Source organism: Centroberyx affinis, unplaced genomic scaffold, assembly GCF_046629955.1.
Source record: "Centroberyx affinis isolate AG114_WGS23_722 - 3 ecotype Tasmania unplaced genomic scaffold, CSIRO-AGI_Caff_v1 ptg003319l_1, whole genome shotgun sequence".
Classification (NCBI taxonomy): domain Eukaryota; kingdom Metazoa; phylum Chordata; class Actinopteri; order Beryciformes; family Berycidae; genus Centroberyx; species Centroberyx affinis.
Window position 1 is genome coordinate 199,736 of NW_027281321.1, and position 21,250 is coordinate 220,985.

Consider the following 21,250-nt stretch of genomic DNA (forward strand, 5'->3'; position numbering starts at 1 on the left):
ATATTACAGACCTTTTAACATTGTCTGAACTCTAAGTGAAGGAGTCTGTGATGCAAAGTCTAAATTCCTATTCCTCCACTATAATACATACATACAGACATACAGGACTGTATATGACATCTCATTTCTATGAACTCAGAAATGGAGGTTTTACTGGATTATGTTTCCAAGAGCATATACATCTTGAGTAGTTTGATTCTTTAATTTGCTCACACTGCAAGAGGACAATCAGAGAATCACTGTTTGGTAATCAATGATACTTGGGTGAGGAAACAAAATATACTGAACTCTTCAAGTTTAAGAGAAAAATATCTAATCTAAGAAGCACTCAAAGTCATGAAGGCTCCGAGGAATGCTCTGGGGAACACAGACCAGGAGGCGTGTGTAAATAAAACAATATGTATTCCAAAACAGCATTTACAAAATACTTTTCAAGTGAAATGCTTTGAGATGCCGCGATTCAGTAATGAAATTCCCATTCTTAAAAGTACTGCTGCTGCATATTTCATTTATTCATATTTTTTTTTGTTGTCCCCATTAGGATGAGCAGTCACTTCAGATGTCTGAGGTTCATATAATTGAGGATCTACTGTAATAAATCCAGAGATATTAGAAACAAACTAAACTCTGCTTAAGGCATTTAAGATGGCTCCACAAGTAATACATGTAGTATTTATTGGGCTGTGTAGGTTTCGACTGCTATTACTGCTGAGTGTTTTCATGGGTGTCACCACTACTCTCTGATGCCGTTTTATTTTTTGGAGCTGTTGTTGGTCTGGGTCTCCTATTGGGCAGTCCAGACCTCCTGCCGCCCCTCTGGCTCTTGGCCAGCTCAGCCTGCAGATCGTGGCCATTCAGAGAGAGGCCCTGCAGAGACTCCAGGGCCCGGTCCGCAGCCTGAGGGTCGATGTAGTCCAGGAAGGCCCTGTGCTGCGCTCCTTGCCAGGTGAGCCTCAGCGGCGCAGCCTCCCGCTCTCGGAGGGCGGTCTTCAGCTCGCTGACACGCAGCCCAGCGGGGATGCCTCCCAGGTACACTGTGGTTACAGTCGGAGGGAGCTTGCGTTGAGACACGGTATCACTTTCCCTCTCCTCAAGGGCCTTCTCTCTCCTCCTCCCACCACTTCTCCCACTCATCCCTTTTCCCCCCTCTCTGCTTTCCCCCTCACCACCTCTCCTGCCTTCCACCCTTCCATCTTCCCTACCGTCTCCCCTGCTTTCTTTCCTCACTCTAGCTGGCCCCTGCCTGGGTTTCTGCTCAGACTGCGCTCTGTTCTCCTGCCTGGAGTCCTCTTTGGATTCCCCCTCAGCATCCTGCTGTGTGTTTCGCCTCGGCCTCCGTCTGCTCTGCCTCTTGGGTTTCTGATCAGCCTGGAGACCAGGCTGCTCCGCAGCGGGCGCCGTCCCCAGCGTGACATCCTTGCCTGCCTGCTCCTCCAGAGCGAGCAGCTTCTTCAGGATGGGGATCTTCTCCAGCTTGTCTGTGTCCAGCTGAAGATACAAAACTGGACATGCTCAGTGAGGCTGAAGGAGGGTCACAGATAGCATACAGACAGCCTTGCTCTGAGCCATGCAGCATTCCTGTAGATGTGTTAAATGAGTAGCACGACGACAGCTGACAAATTAATTGGTGTTATTCCATCCTGCTCACAAACCACGTGATCGTAATTATACAACTAACTATCTTTATGGCGATAGGATATTTCACTTCACAAGCAGTTAAAAATAAAGAATGCTCTCTTGATTCCTCAGGTCTAAGACTGTCTTGGAGGGCTTTGATGGTGACCAGTGCTGTAAAGGATATATGAGGCTATTGTTTTTACACTGGCCTGTTTGACCCGTCTTTCCACTGCCCCTGCAGAGCCAAGCTGGCCGGGCAGAGGAGTCTTTGATGATCAGACATGGCCTTCCTGTCTGTGAGGTCACTGGGTCCTGTTTACTTACATGCGTGTCTTAAGGGACCCAGGGGTTACGTAGAAACTCACTAGATGTTAGAAATAAACCCCACCAACATCTTAAATAAAAGAAAAATTGACAGGTGGCAAAGCCTCAACTTTTTTGCCTGCCAGTGTTGGTGAATCATAAACAGTTTAAGGTCTAGATTCAAATTTTAAACCAAACAGAAGCCTGAGGTGCTCGACTTGAAAATGCTATCAAGACAAAGTGAGGTTAAAAAACAAAAACAAAGTGAGGTGCGGATGCAGTTATTTAATTATTTTCAGTGTTGGCTACTTTACAGTTTTTTTTTTCCAAGCTGTTTTTCATTTTTTTGTGTTTTGCAGCTGATTCCTAGTCATTTTTATAAAAATATATCAAAAACAAACTCAACTTAAGGTTAAGTTAATGTCACTGAAAAATCATTCTAAGAGTAAATTTGGTTAAAAGGATGAACAGTTCAAAAATGGAATGAGCAGAGGAGGTTAAAATATGTATTGAGTGCAATACTTTCAGATGTTTTATAATTTACATTAGGGATACATTCCAACAAAAATCAATTAGAGTAATACAGTTACAAATATCATCACAAAGAAATGAAATGCACACAGATTTGCATAAAGAAAGCTGAATGAATGTATAAGTCATCTGGCAGGGGGTGTTTTCGCACATGTCCACCAGAGGGCAGTATCACAAAGGCTATGGGTTAAATGTTTTATCAGGTGCTCAGGACAGAGCGCCTCTTTAAGAGCAGGAGATCGTGCTTTTGCTGTTGTGGCCCCTAGACTGTGTAACGCTCTGCCCCATCCCAGTATTAGATTTGCCCCTTCTATTGGCACTTTTAAATTGCACCTTCAAACCCATCTCTTTTCTGCAGCCTTTGATTCTATATGATTTGCTTGTGTATTGTTTTTGTCATGTCTTTGTGTTTCACATATACTTGTACAGCACCTTGGTCGACACTTGTTTTTAAGTGCGCTTTATAAATAAAGTGAACTTGAACTCTATGCTACTTTAATAATGCAGACCCCCTGAGCACCTAAAAGCGCTAGTGCACTTATTGTATGAACATGGCAGGTGACCAGGGGGGAGTGTGAGTGACGGGACGTACTGTATCTGTAAAGATGTTTGTTTTTTCTACATTTTTATCCTTCAAATCAGTGCAAACTTGTAAATGACTCCTTTAGATCAGATCATCTGACTTGACATAATTCTCCAACTGATCAATTGTTTGAATAACAAGTAGCCCTAGATCCATTAAAATACATTTGAAACTTGAACTCTGAGCTTTCATGACCTCACCAGAGGAATATAAGAGTTGTATTGTAGACTTATCAGTACAAACAGCAAAGAGAACCTCAATTACCTTAGTCCAGATGATTCCCTGTGGCTTGGGGCGTTGGCAGTCTGTTTTAATAACACTAGTGGGCGTGAGGATGTAGTCCACAGTCAGGTCATGATTTTCTATCAGCTCCTCTGGAATGTCCACAACCTGCAAGTACAAATACCACAATGAAACAGAAATAAAGGGGTGAATTTAAAGGTAAAATAAAGTTTACATAGTTATTAATCTTGGAGATAAAGCGAGCCACAAAATCACTTGGCCAGTGACATGCATTATTTTTTATTGTTGCCATTCATCACTTTGTCATTTGATAAAGTGAGTTAAAGTGGAGATAGCATTAATTACAGGATGTTTTCATCTGTATCAGATTAGTGAGAGAAAATGAACATAGGACCAAGTGCAGAGAAAACATGCATTTACTATTTAAAAAAATCCTGCTTTAAAAACAGCTTATCAAAACAATGGCATTCATTTTTTTTTTTGCCAAATATATCAAAGACTTAAGAGCTTGCAAAACCTAAAACTTTTTGCTAACAATATTTCTATTGCCCTGGTTACACCTGAGGGTCAGACTAATGTCTGGAAGACCACTCCTATCTGTGTCTCCTATAGTGCTGAAACAATTACAACATTACCACAATAGTGAAATAATAAAATAACATCCCATAGAGTTGGGACTGTTACTGCTATAATTGCCTTTTTATAATGTTTTGTTTGTTTCGTAGATGAATGTTACCAGAATCACGTAACCTGTGGTGAATGATGTGAAATACATTGAAAGAAATAACTGCTATTTTATTTTATTAGAAAACCTGTAAAGCAGAGTGATACATATAGTAAAACATCCCAGTGCTGTTATACTGTATATCAGCACTCATGGAATGTCTTCTGTCCAATCAAATGACTTGACCGGGACTAACTGTTGTATAATAAATAAACAAACTAACTTGGCAGTCGTGGACAACAGTAACCACCACAGTAGACTCATCCACAGCCCCCATTGAGACCATCATGCCATACTCCATGTCAGCATAGCCCTCTCCTTTTCCTATCCGATAGCCTGTAGGACGGGAGCCACATAGAGACATGAGATAGGCAGGTTTTCAAAAGACAGGGTGAGGTACTGTGCAACCTGTCTGCACCTGTTTTTTGGGGAAGCTGATTTTTTTTCCAAGAGTATATCACAGCACATAAATTAGAAAACAAATCAACATCTGCATAAAATTAAGCATTTTTAATGATGGGGCGAAAACTGAGAATTTCTAAATAATAAAAATAGACATATTCACTGTGATCGTACATGACATACGTATGTAGAGGCTGTGGTAATGCTTTCTATTCGGAAAATTAACTTAATTAAATGTCGTCTGATGGGGACAAGGGTACAGCCTATGCAACCCAGGACTCGGGGGTTGCTTTGTACTCTTACAGCCATCTGGGATTGTATGAATTATGGTAAACATGTCTTTTTCATCCCGACATTGCATCAGTTATCTCAGGCATTTTGAAAATGAGGATCAAAATGCATTGTGAGTGATGGGACAATTTCTGTAGAGGGCAGAATACAGCAGAACCCACACGGAGCGAAATGGATCTGATTAAGCACATCTGTGCTTTTATGCCCACATTCCCATTTCTGTGCTTCTTCAAATCTCCCTAACAGGGCGTCCTGTTGTCCCAGTGGGCCAGAGCACATGCCATGAGCATGCAATGATCACAACACAACGTCTTAATATGGCTCAAGACATTTGTCACATGTCTGTCTCTCTTTTCCTGTCACTCTCCATGGTGCAGTAAATAAAGTAAACAAATACATAACCTGCTAGAGTACATTATAGTGCACTCTTTCTAATCTTCAAAAGGAACGGTTAAGCACAGTAAGTTTTGAATAATAACAGCTTGTGAGGCTTCGGTCAGAGAGTCAAATGATCAGCAAAAAAAATTAAATCTCAAGGCCTTGGTGGTGGTGCCATCAACGAGCTCTCACCTTTCTCCGACACCGCCACAGAGCCAACTACCACTAGGTCCACCTTCACCTTGGCATCCAGGCCGACCGGCACACTGAACTCCTTCACACCCTGGAGAGAGGTTGGGAAGACAAGGAAAGAGTGAAAAAAGGGAAACATAACAGGTAATGTACGTCAACAGAGTCAGGAACATAACAACTGAATAATAACACACAAGATAACAAATGACATGGCTAAAATTTCCAATGATTTGTCATGTTGCAGAGCAGGCAAATCAAGAAAATGTTAAACGTGGCTACAAATAATAGAGGGGTGGAAAGAGTGTAACAAATTGTGGGGGAACATAGGAGTATGTGCAACAACTTCTAACCTGAGAGGTAGAGCACACACGCAGCTGTTCTTTGCTGGCCCCTTGAGGAGGGGTGATCTTATTGAAGAGACCAGTACGAAGACGAGGGGTAGGGACCAGTAAGGTTTTCCTCGCCTGGGAAGAGGATACCAAAAATTACATTCATACAGAACATTCATAGTTGATTACTGGAACATGGAAGGTCAGTAGATGATAGGGATGGGACGATATATAGGAATTGCAATTGAATCGTGATATTAGCTACATTTTACACTGCTGTAGTAATCACAAATGAGGCGGCTTGCCCATCACAGTTTCACAAGCTCTCCATCCAAATCATATTATTTGCACTTTGTAATGACATTTTGAAATTTTTGATTACATTCTAGCAAGTCAATGCTAGAAAGATTAGTCTCAGAAATAAACATAATTCTGCACAGTCATACTTTGTTGTCACTGAACTTTATTTATTACATTATCGTGGTTGTATCGAATCGTGAACTCCATATTGTGCATTGAATCGCATCGTGAGATAAGTGTATCGTCCCATCCCTAGTAGATGATAATGAAAATAAGATTTGAAAATTCAGCAGATGTAAAGCACTGATGTGTCTGAAATATTGCTGTATTAAAAAGAGAACCAGGCCGAGCTTGGCCCACATCTCTGGTTCCTGGTGTTTTTTCCCCAGTGCAGTGCAGTTCTACCTGCAGCACTGCCAGCCGCACGCCCTCCAGAGGTTTATCAGGATCCACCTTCACCTCAGCCGTCTGGGTGAACGCCTGCAGCTCAGACACCCTGGTGCAGGCTGTGAAAGCACCCTGGGTTGGAGAGGAGAGGGGGGCACAAGGGGTGAGGAGAGGTTTGTCAGCGGCAACTTACTTCCAGAGTGACAAAGCGCGCCTGCTGCTGGGGTCTGTCTGGGTTTACTTTGACGGTCTGGCTGGACTTGAACTCCTGCAGGACTGCCAGCCTGTCACATGCTTCAGCCGCACCCTGGCCAGTGACCACACAGTGAAATAGATGCATGCATGCACAGAGATAGAGCAAACATTCACAGGTTTAATGCCATGTATCTTCTGTTTTAAGGAAAATCAATATTTTGGGGCAGGTTAGAAGGGAAATCTATGTGGTTTGATAGAGGTTTAAATGAGATGGGGCAGGGTGACCATGGGCTGCAGCAGGCCTGCAGGTCTGAAGCCTTGATGTTGTTATTGCTGATGTTGAAATATTGTCTTTCCCTGTTCAGGTAGGCTATTTACTTTATTAGACGACTGCTATTTACAGTTATTAGTATCTGATCACTTTCTTTCTCAACACTATCTGATACCATGATATTTGGTGTCTCTTCCTTACTGAAAGTTTAGCCTGTAAACACGTTTCTGACGTTAGCCTCCGCCACAATCAGGCTAAGTTGGTACCGTGTGTACTGTAGGATTTTAGACAGATAACGTTTACGTTGTCAATGTAAGCATTTGTGACAGCAATGATAAATTGACTATACTGTACAACCGCTGGTCTTGAACAGGCTCTTAGCAATGCTGTATTAAGTCAAACTGCTTTAACCTACCTTAAAATTTGGGATTCTGTTGTGAACAGGCCTTGGAAAGTTGGCAAGATTCTTTTCTTCAATGTAGTCCCAAACTTTCTGACGAATGTCCCATTTTGTGGCCCCTGAGAGAAAACAGAATCGGATCAATTGTAAAAAAACCAAAAAAAAACCACACTGAAACAGCAGAAGCAATATTATTGACCTCGTTTTCAAATGATCCACACTGGCATGTAATGGCATTCATAGAGTTAGCGACGTAAAACGTCGCGAACATTTACCGGAATGTATTTGTATAACGGGCTCCATTATCTTATTGGTGACACAAATTACTTCCCTCAACAATACTTAAAACGAATCTTTGCACAACAAAATCGCAGTGAGTGAAAGACTGGCGCACACGTGAGCTCTGTAACATAATATCGTAGCAACAGCTGCTTGCCAGTCACTTGTTTGGACTATGTATGGTGGCTCAGGAGGGCCAATCTTTATAACCTTAAAAACGCGATTGGTGCACAACGTATGTTAAAGGGAGTTCCTGGGGATAAAGGTAGTATTTCTGGCAGAAATGGCAGCAGAATAAAGTTCACTTGTACGGAATATGTAGATATATTACTTAGAAGTGTTATTGTGCTAGAAAGGAAATAAAAGCTGAGGAAAAAGGTAGGAGGGATTTTAAGTTTATTTTAACTTATTTCGCAAGACAAGAGGAGAGAGGATGAGTACTCGGCTGTTCTCACTGGAATGGGAAGGTCATTTCATCACTGGAGATGCAGAAAAGAAAAGAGTCTGGGCCAGGTGGGAAGGGAAAACTACATGGCAACAGCAGTAGTGGCAGAGCATGAGCTGATGTGTAGGGTTGCACCATGGAGTTATGGGGTTGCAGGGTTTTGCGCTCAATACAAGTATCCACAAGCAACTAGTGGTGGGAGAACAAGGGGGTGATGTGGAAGAATTTGGGGAGGTTGAAGACAAGGTGGGCTGGAGCATTCTGGATGAGCTGTAGGGGCTGAAGCAAACACTTGAGGTGCCCAGCCAAAGGGAGTTGCAGTAGTCCAGAAAGGAGATGGCTAGTTTGAACAATAGGCTGTGCAGTGACCCTGGTGAGGAAGAGACCGCTTCAGCAGATATTATAGAGGGCAATCCTGCAGGATTGGGCTGCGGCTTCAATGTGGGCCTTGCATGACAGTTGGTTGTCCAGAACCACACAAATATTCTTGGCAGTCTGGGCAGGAGTTACTGTGGGTCGATGATGATAGAGAGGTCTTGCAGGGGGGAGGAAAAGAAAAGAATCTGTGTGGGAAGAAAAGCAGCTCAGTCTTGTCAAGGCTGAGTTTGAGGTAGCAGCCAGAAATCTGACTGGAGATGACAGCTAGGCAAGTTAAGATGCATGACCCAACCTGAGTGTTAGAGGAATGATAAGAGGTGTTGTGTGATGTGATGACAGAGCCAAGTGATCTAATGTAGAGAGAGAAGATGAGGGGACCCAGGACTGGGCCCTGGGGAACCCCAGTGCAGAGGGTACAGGATCCCCTCCACGGTGCCTGATGTGGTCAAACAGATGAGTAAAGGATTGGTTGCCAAAGTCAGGTCCAGGGACCCTAAGAAGTCCTTGAGGGACTCCCAAGGGATCCCTGATAAATGATATGAATTGCAAGAATCAGTATTTTGCTCATGGTCTCCCCTTTGTGATCTCCTCACTTTTAGACAGCCACTCCATCTTTTGTTCAATCAAAAGCGGAAACTTTTTTAATTTGGTCTGCTGGCCAAAATCTTGTCAAATCTAGGTCCCCAGCCAATGTTTATCTACTTGGCAAAATGTAAACTGATGTCTGTCACCATCTGTTCATTTATTATATTAAGTTGTTGTTCTTTAGGCTTTTCAGTGGCTGACTGACGTAAAGTCCATCTTGAGCTTTTTTACACCCAACATAAATGCAGTTGTCAGTCTTAATAATTTGTGTCTTATACATCTCCTGAAAGTACACAACCTCAGCTATGAATATACACAGCATTTAAAGAAACTGCAATTTGAAAATAATAATTTACATAACATGTTTTATGTAACTTAACAGACTTGTGTGGTCCTTTGTCTAAACGTTTCAGTTAGACAAATGAAACTGAAGGCGAAAAGACAACGGGAAAAAGGGACGTGGTGTTCGAAAGTGTACCAGTGCCAGCTCAAAGGCCAAAACCATGATTGCAGCATTGAGCCCCTGTTGAAATACTGCTACCCCAATGCTGGCTTTGTTTACAATGTTTTTATTGGATTTAAGACATTTTTCAACATATCAGGGCCACCAAGCCACATACACATATTTTTCTCTTTCCCTGGTACTGCACCACACCACCATAGATTTTATGACATTTTAACTCATAAGAGTTAGACTGGAGCACCACCTACAGGCCTTCAAGTGTCATGGGCTCATCGAGCCAGTATTGACCTGCAGAGCATCACTGACACTTTCATCAGTAATTTGTATTCATCCATCCTAGACCTACATCCTCACCAGAGTGTTTCAGACCATCTGCAACCCTTTCACAAACTCCAAGCAGAACATCAAGTGTAGTACTTGGACCTTCATCCTGCTGAATATCTTCATGGCATCAGAGAAGACTCTACCACCACTTCCGGCGTCTCTCCAACAGAATGGATGCGGCTGAGTACTTCTGGAACACAGAGCCAGTGTGTTTATTTGGGTGGCAAAGTATCAAAGGATTTTTAATATATTCCCATTTTTCTCCTTGTGAAGACACTAATATTGTTTATGGTTTATTATGGTCCTCATTATGGTCTTTAACACTGTTAACCCTTTGAGCTCAATCTGTAATAAACTGCACTTCTGTTCCCCTTATCGAGTGTATAGATAAGGGATGCCAAGTCAAAACTATTGACTACTATCATACACTTTCACGGTGTAAAGCGTTATTCATTGATTGTTTTGGGGACCAAGAGTTATTGTGAAAATCTTCACTGTTGATACAGTCGTTGTCCTTGATTGCTAAAATGTCTGAATTTTCAAACCTTATTTTTCTTTATATGACATTATAAAAGCGGTACTTGCTCCTGGAGATTTCAAAGTAATGCTCTTCAACACTTATACAGTTAGTGCTGTTAAGAGGGAATGAGCATCTCGGTGTGCGCCACACACATCCAAATCCAGGGCACAACAGTTGTGTTAGCTAGCTAGGTCAGTGTCATTTACAAGGGATGCCATTGACTGAAGTGCCAGTGTTGCACAAAGGGTTAAACAGTTACGTCATACGTGATTTTTCTTGTAGCAACTGAGTTACTAAGCTGAGGCTTTGTACACACAGATTTACATGGTCTTGAAATTGTTTCAGCTCCTTAACACAGTGGAAGTCTCACTTCCTTGAGCTGCAACAAATGAGAGCAACCATATCTAGGATGTGGTTTTGTAAATGGTTTGAAAACCGATGAAGGGTCACAATATTAACACTACAGTGTCTTCGCTCAGTAGTGTTAGCACAGAATAATCATCAACTTGGCTGTATGTCTACCGATACCAATGATACTGCAGGTAAGTTTCTCCCAACAAGGTTAGAGCACCTTTTCCCTCCACTCTAGTCAAGTACCGCTCTGTTAAATTTAACTTGACCACTAATCATTGTGTGTTGACAAGTGTGTGTGTGTGGATTTATGTGTGTTTAGGGGCCCTTACTTAATTTGTATTATTGAAGAGACTACTTTGGCCATTCAAACACCATTTCACCCCAGCAACTGTGTAGTAGATTCAGTGTAGTGCCTTGTAGAGTATGCCTATCACTTGATTTATATTTGTGTTCAGCTTATTAAAAATGTTAGGTTAACGTCTCAGTGATGTGATGAACATGGCAATTGTTTGATGTTTCTCAGCCACATTAGACTGATCTTTCTCACCTATACCTGTCAAATACACCGTCATCACCAATACTACCATCAAAACACCACCATCCCTCCTCTGCCACCACCCAACAGTAGTGACAGAAGGGTGGAGTAGTAACTAGAGAGATTGCTCTTCAAATGGAGGATCAGACCCATGTCAGCAAGCATCCACCCTGCTGAAGTGTCCTTGAGAAACACACTGAGTTCTTACCACTCCAGGGCGCTGTGCTGTATCTGGCCCAACACTCTGCCCCCTCTGTATTTTCAGAATTTAATCTATTTTATACAAAAGACCATATAAAAATCACTTTTTAATTCAATTTCTCAAAGTGAGTGGTAAACAGCAAGATATTTCAAGTTAATCTTTTTATGCTACTGATCTTCAGTATTTCAATCAGAAGAGAATAAAAGAAAAATAGAGAAGTCACCCTATAAGGGTGAATTGATAGATAAATATGCTAGAGTCTGTATCAAAGGGATCAGAGGGAAAGGAATTAGGGGATAGGGGAGGTGTAAGGAGGCCTCAGTGTTTGGAACCACAAGTTGCTTCTCATTTGGGGGCCGAGACGAGACCAGCAGGGCCCCGTCCCAGAGTCTGGCCAGCCAGACTGCTCTCTAAGGGCTTGAAGCCAAGGTCCTCCACTGGAACGCCAAAAGCCCTTAGCTTCGCCTCGTAGGTCTGCAGCAGGTCATTATGGGCCTGCCAATCACACATTTATTTCATTTAAATATGATGGCACAATTCAAATTGACTACAGAAATATGAAACAAAACTACAAAGCTCAGGTACCTACTGTTCAACTAAATGAATGCATGAAAATACCTGCAGAGAGTATGTAATGTAGTAATGAATGGCTGACCTTGCAAACTCGAGCTATCTCATACTGCAAGTCCTTGATGGAAATGTTTTTGGAGTCCAAAGCTTCCTGCAGGCAAAAACATTTTCTGATTTGTTTTTGTATCACGATAATAGGGCAACATTAAGAATATACATGTTACAACTCACAAATATTTCAAAGAATGTAAATCACCAACAATGAATGCTTGTAGACAACTGTATTGTCCTATAAATTGAGCTGACACAGGAGGAAACACAAGGGGGGATAAAGTACCTCAAGTTTGTTTGTAACCCCACCAAGTGCAGTTTGGTCCATATTAGAGGCAGAAAGCACGGCGTAGAGCTGAGCCTCCTTCTTCTCCAGAGTGTCTGTCAGAGCTCCCAGCTTCCTTTCCAGCAGCAGGTTCTTGAATCCAGTTTTCTGCTGCACCTCCTGAATGGCCTGGGTGAACTTCTTGTATAGCTCATCTCTTTCCAGCTGAACCTGTGTGACATATGAACAAGCCCACATACACAGAGATACAAAAGCATTCACTTGAACACCCACAAACATATAGCCTACAACCTTTGACTCACATTAATGGTGCAAGTGAATCAAGCTACAATTTGCGTGACATGTATTGTGCAAAACAATTTCAGCATTTTACCTTGCTGAACGTCTGCTGCAGCACCTCATGCTCCCACTTCAGATCTTTCATCTCCTTTTCTCTAACTCTCAAACGTGCTTTGACGCTCTGTCAGGGACATTGTCACGAATTTAAGCCAAAAATACAACAACAAAACTCTCAAAAAATCTCATAAAATTAACAACTATCCAAAATGATTTGATTTTTTAAGGGTGACATTTTACTGAAAGTATGATTCAAATTTCCTTTGTTCTGCATACTGTTTATGTGTGTAACTACTTCATGTCAAGAACATTTATGATATGTAATGTTACATGCCTGTTTTTAAATGATCTGAATGCTCAGAGATAAAAAAAAAATGTTTTGAACACACCGCCAACAAGGCCTTGTCCTTCTCATAGCTGCAAAGTTGTTTCTGAAGCTCATCCGCCTCCTCCTTGGCTTTCTGCAGTGGTTCTGTCAGATGTTTGTTCTGATGCTGCACTTCTGCCATGTCTTTCTCCAGCTGCTTCTGTTTTCTCTTCATGTCTGCATTTTGTTCCTAAAATTGAACACAGATTATTCTTAAAATAACCTGGATTTCATTGCTGTCAGTCTGACAAGCATGCCGGGTATTTACTCTTACCATCAGTGATTTGTTGACAGCCACACCCTTTTGTGTAATGTCATTGTAGTGTTTCATGATATCACTGAAGGCTTTCTCGTGGTCCTTTAAGAGAGTGGTGATGTGGCTGTTCATTCGATCCTCAATCTCACTGATTTCCGTTTTCCTCCTGTTTTCCTGCTCTTGCCGCAGCAGATGCATCTTCTCCTTATACTTGGCCTCGACTTCTACTCAGAAAGCAACGGACACAAAATTATAGCTCCTAATTTGAGTTGTTTGAATTACAGTTTTTGAATAGTGGACATCAGTTTATTTACCTCTGACTTGCCTCTGCAAAAAGTTTCTTGTTTTGGTTAATTCTTCATCATGTCTCTGTTGAGATGGCGATAAGAATCAAAATTTAGACATTTGATACTGACATGATGACACTGATGCTGAAATGTAGAAATAAGATAGCATGGAGGGAGTACTGATACTTAACAGAACAAAAAGTGTAGACATAAACCAGACTCACCAATTTTAACTCCTTGACAAGGTTTTCATTGGAGAGCTCCTGCTCCTTGAAGTCCACCTTGAGACCACGCATGCCTTTACGAAGCTCATTCTCTAATCCTGCATGCTCATTCTGCATCAGTTTAGTGGAGACTACACCCTCTGCTTTCAGCTCAGAGATGGTGTTCTGGTGTTCACACAGGAGGTGCTTCATCTTCTGCTTGTACACCTGGTGGGACATGATGATACAGTGAGCAATATGAAGTTCAGACACCTTAAAAACTGTTCATGGGCTAAATCCTTGACTTGCCAAAATTAAGATACCTCCGGATGCTGAATTCTTCTTCCATATTTGGCAAACAATAACAAAGTCATGGGTTCATTCATCAATAGTGTGTAATGGGTGCTGTGCATGTGTGAGTGTGTGTGCATGTGTCCGTTAACCTTACCTTGATCTCTACTTGGTGGCGCTCCTCAGCCTCCTCCATCTCCCTGTCTCTGTTCCTCAGCTCAGCCTTGCTCTCCTCCAGGTGTCTTTTGGTGATCTCCCAGAAAGTGTGGATCTTGTCCCTCTCCAGCTGGAAGTAGTTTCTCTCCTCCCTCTCTCTGTCCAGCTCCTCTCGAAGGCGAACAATGTGCTCCTCCAGCTACAATGAAGACATTCATTTTGGTGTGTAGGCATATGTGACTTGGAGAAATAGCCATTTTCAGGTAGCTTTTAATCAGGCTCTACCTGCTATACCAATCAGGTACTGTAGCTTATTCTTTAAATGTACACATCACATTGAGCTCTGAACTTTTCTGATATTGTCTGACAATAAGGGTCCAATATTGTGACAGTTCTGCTTGTTGGGACTTACTCTTCAAATCCATTCAAGAAATAACCTTTAAACTACATGTTTTGAAACTCATCATGAATGACATTATTCTTATCCTAAGCCGTAATATATTTGAAAAAGATATCATGAATAATATGGGACCGTCAGACCGTCAGACATCTGAGTATATAAATTAACTTTATGGGGAGATAAAAAAGTAAGCTGCTATCTAACTGATGAATCGAAAAAAGTCCTATTAATAATAAATGTGATACCCTGTCTTATCTGGTCTCAGGTTAACCTAAAATGTATTAACAACACATATACATCTTCTACACAAGAATATCAGCAAAGATATCTCTTTAACCCTACTTTAAAACACACTGTTTTGAGTTCATGCATGTTATATCACACTACAGCTCTTACCTGCTCCTTGGACAATTCGTCCGCAGAAAGGCCATCTATCAATGTAGGCGTCTTTCGCTTTGCAGACTTACTTCTTGTTCCTTTGTTTTTGGGTGGCTGGAGTGAAAAAAAAGTGCATTTAGAATGATGATGATATCCATTTCCCTAGCGCCATTTTTTTTTACTAACTTTGGGCAATACTATGCTAATAGATATAAAAACGTTTTTATATCTGTGGCTATTCTATCTTATCTAGGTAACACTAGCAACAACACTAGCAAGCGTGTATCAAATTCACAGTATCTCCTTACCAAGCTAGCGTCTGACTAGCATTAACTTAGCTGCTAGCTAGTTAACTTACTACCTGACCGAACTGGCTTTCTACCACTGATCTGCATTGCTGTGATACATCCAATTAATGATAATAACAAAAGATTGCTCACCATCGTCAAATATAAAACACACACCCGCGCACACGGAGATATCAGCAGAGTGTTTTGATAGCTCCTAGAGGGAGAGAACTAGCACTACCAGAATCCACTGCTCGCTCTCAAGCTACATGTGTTGTCACGGCAACACTATCACGTGTCTATCTGAAGGAGCTGTTCTTACAGATCTCTCCACTAGAGAGCGATCTCTACCAGTAGTCTCATCTCAGCAGAAAGAAGCAACAATTCCTGCCTTTCTACAAGTATGGGATTTTGATTCCAAAGGAATATCAAAAGGAAGGGATTCCATGAAGGATTCCCCAGGTATTCATTATTTCCCGACTCTTAGTCACTGCCAAAACTGTGCACCTAAGTGCAAATCCTTAAAACCAGCAGTTGTCTTCCCAGAGGGTTTGATTCTGCCACATCTTTCATCATTAGAAAGTTCAGCTTCCAGGAACTGTGCCTAAGGAGTGTGTCCTTATATTTGAGGTAAACTTATGCACATGTATAACGTACGCACTTATGTTATGCCACATACACCTCTCACTTTTCTTTTTCACTTGTAGGCCTCCTGCACTACATCATCACAGATTTTATGACATTTTGACTCACTAGAGTTAGACTGGTAGCCTACCACCTGCAGGCCCTATAGTCCACAGGCTCATGGACCCAGTATTGAACTGCAGAGCCTCACTAGAAAAAACTGTCTAATTTTTAGCCATCCGAGACCTCCATCCTCACCAGAATGGCAGGCCATCCGCAACACTTTCACTTAATTTATCAGTATTAGTTTAGTAAAGTATTAGTTCTCAGTATCAGTTGACGTTACCCACAAGGTGCCATGTGATTGTTTTCACCTAAAGGAACGGTTCATTCCTACAGAGTGTATCTTACCTCCCTGAAATCACCACATGAAACTCATGGAGCCATCTGGTGCTCAGTCATGTTTCCCCTCACCATACTGGGTAGCACTTTGTAAGACTATGGGCTGCTTTGTAGTGAAATTTTGGTCCAATGGATGGTTGTCTTTGGGAGGCGGAAACTCTCTCCTGGTGCTGAGAGGTGGAGTTAACACTCTTCAAGACAAGGAGCTGTCAGAAGACCTTATACTAAAAAAAAAAAAAATCACTTCATACCTGTGAAACAGATGCATGTTGCATTGCAATGTTACATTACTCTGTATAATAGAACCACAATGACATTTAAAAATGTAACTGTTACATTTGAATGAAACAGGGTGAAAACTTGAGTTCAGCTTACTTTCCTTTACAAGCTACATTCCTGTGTTTTACATGTTTCTGTTTGCAACCATGTCAGATCCAGCAGTTATGGATGTGCTCTATGACTCTATTAAACATATAGACCTGGAGATCCAGCTTATCTCCATCCTGAGGTTCTCAAGTTTATTTGATGTCCCTCTGTCCTTCTGTGAAAGGCACTCCTTGTAGCGCTGATTACAATCAAACAGAAATTACTGCAGAAAATCAAAATTATGTCTGCAACTTACCCAATCATTCATAATTCTGATTACTCAGTGATAGCTGTACCAGTGCCATGACACAGGATTTCAAAAAAACAAATCTCACTTAAAATAATTAGGAATAGATTTATTCAATTGTAACAGTGACACAAAAACAGTAAAACAGCCAAAACTTAAAGTTTGCTGGCCATACCTCAAAGTTTATCTTAAGCTTTTCCTCACCCTGGGGAACACTGAGTACATTCCCCAGCCTCTTTATTTCCATTTGATCTCTCGAGGCAGCAGAAGACTGGCTGAAGCTGTCCATCACGTACAATTTACTAAATTTTAAGTTGGGATTGTTTGAGAAGTTGTACCTCAGGTCAGGACCCTTCTGACTCCAAGGTCCATTGTCCCACTGTGTGCCTGCTGTCACCTCTTTGGAGCAGGACTCAGTATTATCTTTGAGGAAATACATGTAAGGAAGCAGTTCCTTCATATTATGAGGACCAGGCTGCTGTATTTCAGTCTCATACTGTTTGCTCTGTAGACTTCTGGGGTTCAGGAGGGGATGCTCTTGTTTCCGTGTCATGGGTGTGCTCAAATACTAGACACACAATACAAACAGAGCTGAAGCAAATCTGAGCTTTCATCCTGCTGAATATCTTCTTGGCATCAGAGACGTCTCTACCGCCAATTCCTGACTGAATCTCTGCTGCAGAATGGATGCGGCTGAGTCTCTCTGGAACACAGTGCCAGCGTGGTGTTGACTGCAGGATCGACTCAAGGACTTAACCGAGGCTCTTGGAGGCTTCAAATTGTAATTCCTGGTCTTTCAGGCAATCCGGATTCTGGCTCATATAAGACCCCAATGTTCCAGAAAACCCGTTAAAAATTCTTGTTCCAGAATGTTCAGGGGAATCGGTGGAAGCATCAGCTTTTTTTTGCTCACTTGAACTAAATTATTTGGGTTGCATATACAATATCAAAGGATTTTCAGAGCCATACTCTCCTATTTTCCTGCTGCTTCATTCTCCTGGCAGCTCCTGTCTCTGCTGTCACAGATGGCTGTAAAATGGTAAGAGCATGTTTTTCCCACTCTGTTTAACTTTAATTGACCCCTATTCCCTTCACTGTGTCTTGGTGTGTGTGTGTGTGTATGTATGTATGCGTATGTGTGAGTGTGTATGTTTAGGCGACCTTACTTCAGTTGCACTGTTGAAGAGACTGCTTTAGCCACTCAAACACTATTCCACACCAGCAACTGATGTGCAAAAGGAAGAGGGTCGAGGCTGCAGCTGACAACAGCAGCAGCAAGTTGGTAAAAAACTTGTTAAGCATATTAATATTAAAAAATCTACAATAGATTCAGGTAGAGCTGGGACTGGTAGGTTTGGTGACTTGCAGAGAACGCATACCACTTGAATTATATTTGTGTTCAGCTTATTAAAAATGTTAGGTAGGAAATTAGGAAATAAGATGGCCCTACACTCCACCCCCCCTGTATTTTCAGATCTGAATCTATTTTATACAAAAGAACATACAGAAAATCTCAATTCTTAATAAATTTAATTACTCACAGTGAATGGGAAACAGCAAGATATTTCAAGTTAATCTTTTTGTGTTACTGATCTTCAGATCTTCAGTATTTCTGTCAGAATAAGCATAAGAGAGATAGAAAAGTCACCCTGTAAGAGTGAATTGCTAGAGTCCGAATGAGAGGGATCAGAGGGAAAGAAATTAGGAGAGGGGTGCACAAGTTGCTTTTCATTTGGTGGCAGAGACAAGACCAGCAGGGCCCCGTCCCAGAGTCTGGCCAGCCAGACTGCTCTCTAAGGGCTTGAAGCCAAGCTCCTCCACTGGAACGCCAAAAGCCCTTAGCTTCGCCTCGTAGGTCTGCAGCAGGTCATTATGGGCCTGCCAATCACACATTTATTTCATTTAAATATGATGGCATTACTAAAATTGACTACAGAAATATAAAACAAAACTGTAAAGCTCAACTGAACATACTAACTATGGTTCAACTAAATTAATACATGAAAATACTGTCATTATACTATAAAGCAAGGAATCTCTGTCTGTATATGTGTCCTTCGCATATCTCGAGAACCGTTCGTCCGATCTACTTCACACTTGGCGGGTGTATTGCTGGGGACCCAAGGACGTGCAGTGTCGGATTGGACACACAACACGTTCAATATTAATCAACTTTGAATAAACAAGTGAACAGCGCTCTGTGCAGCAGCGGGGCTCAAAGCAAGCAACTGGAAGCACAGTGTCGAGTGTGAAGTTGTTTGGATGAGCGGCTCTCGAGAAAGCTGCAAGCAGCAACACCGGAGGCCAAGCAATCGGCCCGTTCCGAACAGGCATGTTTTGAACGGGCACTGCACTAGTAAAGTAAATGAATGGCTGACCTTGCAAACCCGAGCTATCTCATACTGCAAGTCCTTGATGGAAATGTTTTTGGAGTCCAAAGCTTCCTGGAGGCGAAACAAAATTTCTGATTTGCTCTTGTATCACAGCAATAGGGCGACACACATGACATACATGTTGCAACTCACAAACATTTCTAATAATTGTCACCAACAACAATGACCAAAAGTACAAAGCCTGTATATGCCTACAAATTGGGTTGACACAGGAGGAATCATAAGGAGGATAAAGTACCTCAAGTTTGTTTGTAACCCCACCAAGTGCAGTTTGGTCCATATTAGAGGCAGAAAGCACGGCGTAGAGCTGAGCCTCCTTCTTCTCCAGAGTGTCTGTCAGAGCTCCCAGCTTCCTTTCCAGCAGCAGGTTCTTGAATCCAGTTTTCTGCTGCACCTCCTGAACGGCCTGGGTGAACTTCTTGTATAGCTCATCCTTTTCCAGCTGAACCTGTGTGATATATGATCAAACACACACACACACACACACACACACACACACACACACACACACACACAGATACAAAAGCATTCACTTGAACACCCACAAACATATAGCCTACAACATTTGACTCACATTAATTAGTGCAAGTGCATTAAGCTACAATTTGTGTAAAATGATGATGATGCAAAACAGTCTCAGCATTTTACCTTGCTGAACGTCTGCTGCAGCACCTCATGCTCCCACTTCAGATCTTTCATCTCCTTTTCTCCAACCTGCAAACGTGCTTTGACGCTCTGTCAGGGACATTGTCACCCATTTCAGCACACAAATACATACAATACAACAACAAAATTCTCAGAAAACTATCTAGATTATTTGATCTTTCACATTACAGGGTGACATTTTATGTTTTCTTTGATCTGTATGCTGCTTATATGTGTAATTACTGCATGTTAAGCAACATTAGGATTACAATATGTAATGTTCCATGCCTGTTTTTATATGGACTGAATGCTCAAAGCTTAAAAATAAGGTTATTCAATGGTAAACACACCGCCAACAAGGCCTTGTCCTTCTCATAGCTGCAAAGTTGTTTCTGAAGCTCAGCCGCCACCTCCTTGGCTTTCTGCAGTGGTTCTGTCAGATGTTTGTTCTGATGCTGCACTTCTGCCATGTCTTTCTCCAGCTGCTTCTGTTTTCTCTTCATGTCTGCATTTTGTTCCTAAGAAATGACAATAAACCGTGCCATGTGAAACAATGCACAGCTGGAGCAAACTTGGATATTCTTTGGCTTCAGTGTGACAGGGTGTTGTGTTTGTAATATCTCTTGCCTTCAGTGAGTTGTAGACAACCACACCATTCTGTGTGATGTCATTGAAGTATGCCTTCATATCAGTCAAAGCTTTCTCGTGGTCCTTTAAGAGAGTGGTGATGTGGCTGTTCATTCGATCCTCAATCTCACTGATGTCAGTTTTCCTCCTGTTTTCCTGCTCTTGCCGCAGCAGATGCATCTTCTCCTTATACTTGTCCTCGATTTCTACTCAGAAAGCAACAGACACAAAGTTATAGTTCCTAATTTGAGTTGTTTGAATTACAGTTTTTGAATAGTGGACATCAGTTTATTTACCTCTGACTTGCATTTCAAAAGAGTTTCTTGTTTCAGTTAATTCTTCATCATGTCTCTGTTGAGATGGAGATGAGAATAAAAACTTATATGTTTGTGGTCTTGATGCTGAAATGTAGAAATAAGATGGAGTATTGATACTTATCAGAACAAAAAGTGTAGAAATAAATCAGACTCACCAGTTTGACCTCCTTGACGAGGTTTTCATTGGAGAGCTCCTGCTCCTTGAAGTCCACCTTGAGACCACGCATGCCTTTACGAAGCTCATTCTCTAATCCTGCATGCTCATTCTGCATCAGTTTAGTGGAGACTACACCCTCTGCTTTCAGCTCAGAGATGGTGTTCTGGTGTTCACACAGGAGGTGCTTCATCTTCTGCTTGTACACCTGGTGGGACATGATGATACAGTGAGCAATATGAAGTTCAGACACCTTAAAAACTGTTCATGGGCTAAATCCTTGACTTGCCAAAATTAAGATACCTCCGGATGCTGAATTCTTCTTCCATATTTGGCAAACAATAACAAAGTCATGGGTTCATTCATCAATAGTGTG

The 21,250-nt window shown here is 41.8% G+C and overlaps 3 protein-coding genes across 3 annotated transcripts; all 3 read right to left on the reverse strand.

Moving 5' to 3' along the window:
- Nucleotides 1–28: 28 nt before the first annotated feature.
- Nucleotides 29–7,540, reverse strand: mthfsd (methenyltetrahydrofolate synthetase domain containing). The gene is made up of 8 exons (XM_071538628.1): nucleotides 7,422–7,540; nucleotides 7,162–7,265; nucleotides 6,299–6,412; nucleotides 5,615–5,728; nucleotides 5,265–5,355; nucleotides 4,225–4,337; nucleotides 3,299–3,424; nucleotides 29–1,488 (listed from the first exon to the last, which is right to left on the reverse strand). Exons 1-8 carry the CDS (start codon nucleotides 7,447–7,449, stop codon nucleotides 703–705), a joined length of 1,476 nt encoding a protein of 491 aa, XP_071394729.1. The 5' UTR covers nucleotides 7,450–7,540; the 3' UTR covers nucleotides 29–702.
- A 3,939-nt stretch (nucleotides 7,541–11,479) lies between these two features.
- On the reverse strand, nucleotides 11,480–15,355 carry LOC139660470 (dynein regulatory complex subunit 4-like). Its single transcript, XM_071538624.1, has 11 exons — nucleotides 15,253–15,355; nucleotides 14,831–14,926; nucleotides 14,036–14,233; nucleotides 13,609–13,815; nucleotides 13,412–13,466; nucleotides 13,116–13,321; nucleotides 12,864–13,031; nucleotides 12,512–12,598; nucleotides 12,139–12,348; nucleotides 11,887–11,952; nucleotides 11,480–11,726 (listed from the first exon to the last, which is right to left on the reverse strand). Exons 1-11 carry the CDS (start codon nucleotides 15,253–15,255, stop codon nucleotides 11,577–11,579), a joined length of 1,446 nt encoding a protein of 481 aa, XP_071394725.1. The 5' UTR covers nucleotides 15,256–15,355; the 3' UTR covers nucleotides 11,480–11,576.
- Nucleotides 15,356–18,466: 3,111 nt separating this feature from the next.
- Nucleotides 18,467–21,094, reverse strand: LOC139660467 (dynein regulatory complex subunit 4-like). Its single transcript, XM_071538620.1, has 8 exons — nucleotides 20,876–21,094; nucleotides 20,700–20,754; nucleotides 20,404–20,609; nucleotides 20,127–20,294; nucleotides 19,780–19,866; nucleotides 19,370–19,579; nucleotides 19,117–19,182; nucleotides 18,467–18,616 (listed from the first exon to the last, which is right to left on the reverse strand). The coding sequence occupies exons 1-8, from the start codon at nucleotides 21,092–21,094 to the stop codon at nucleotides 18,467–18,469; spliced, it is 1,161 nt and encodes a 386-aa protein (XP_071394721.1).
- Nucleotides 21,095–21,250: the final 156 nt, after the last annotated feature.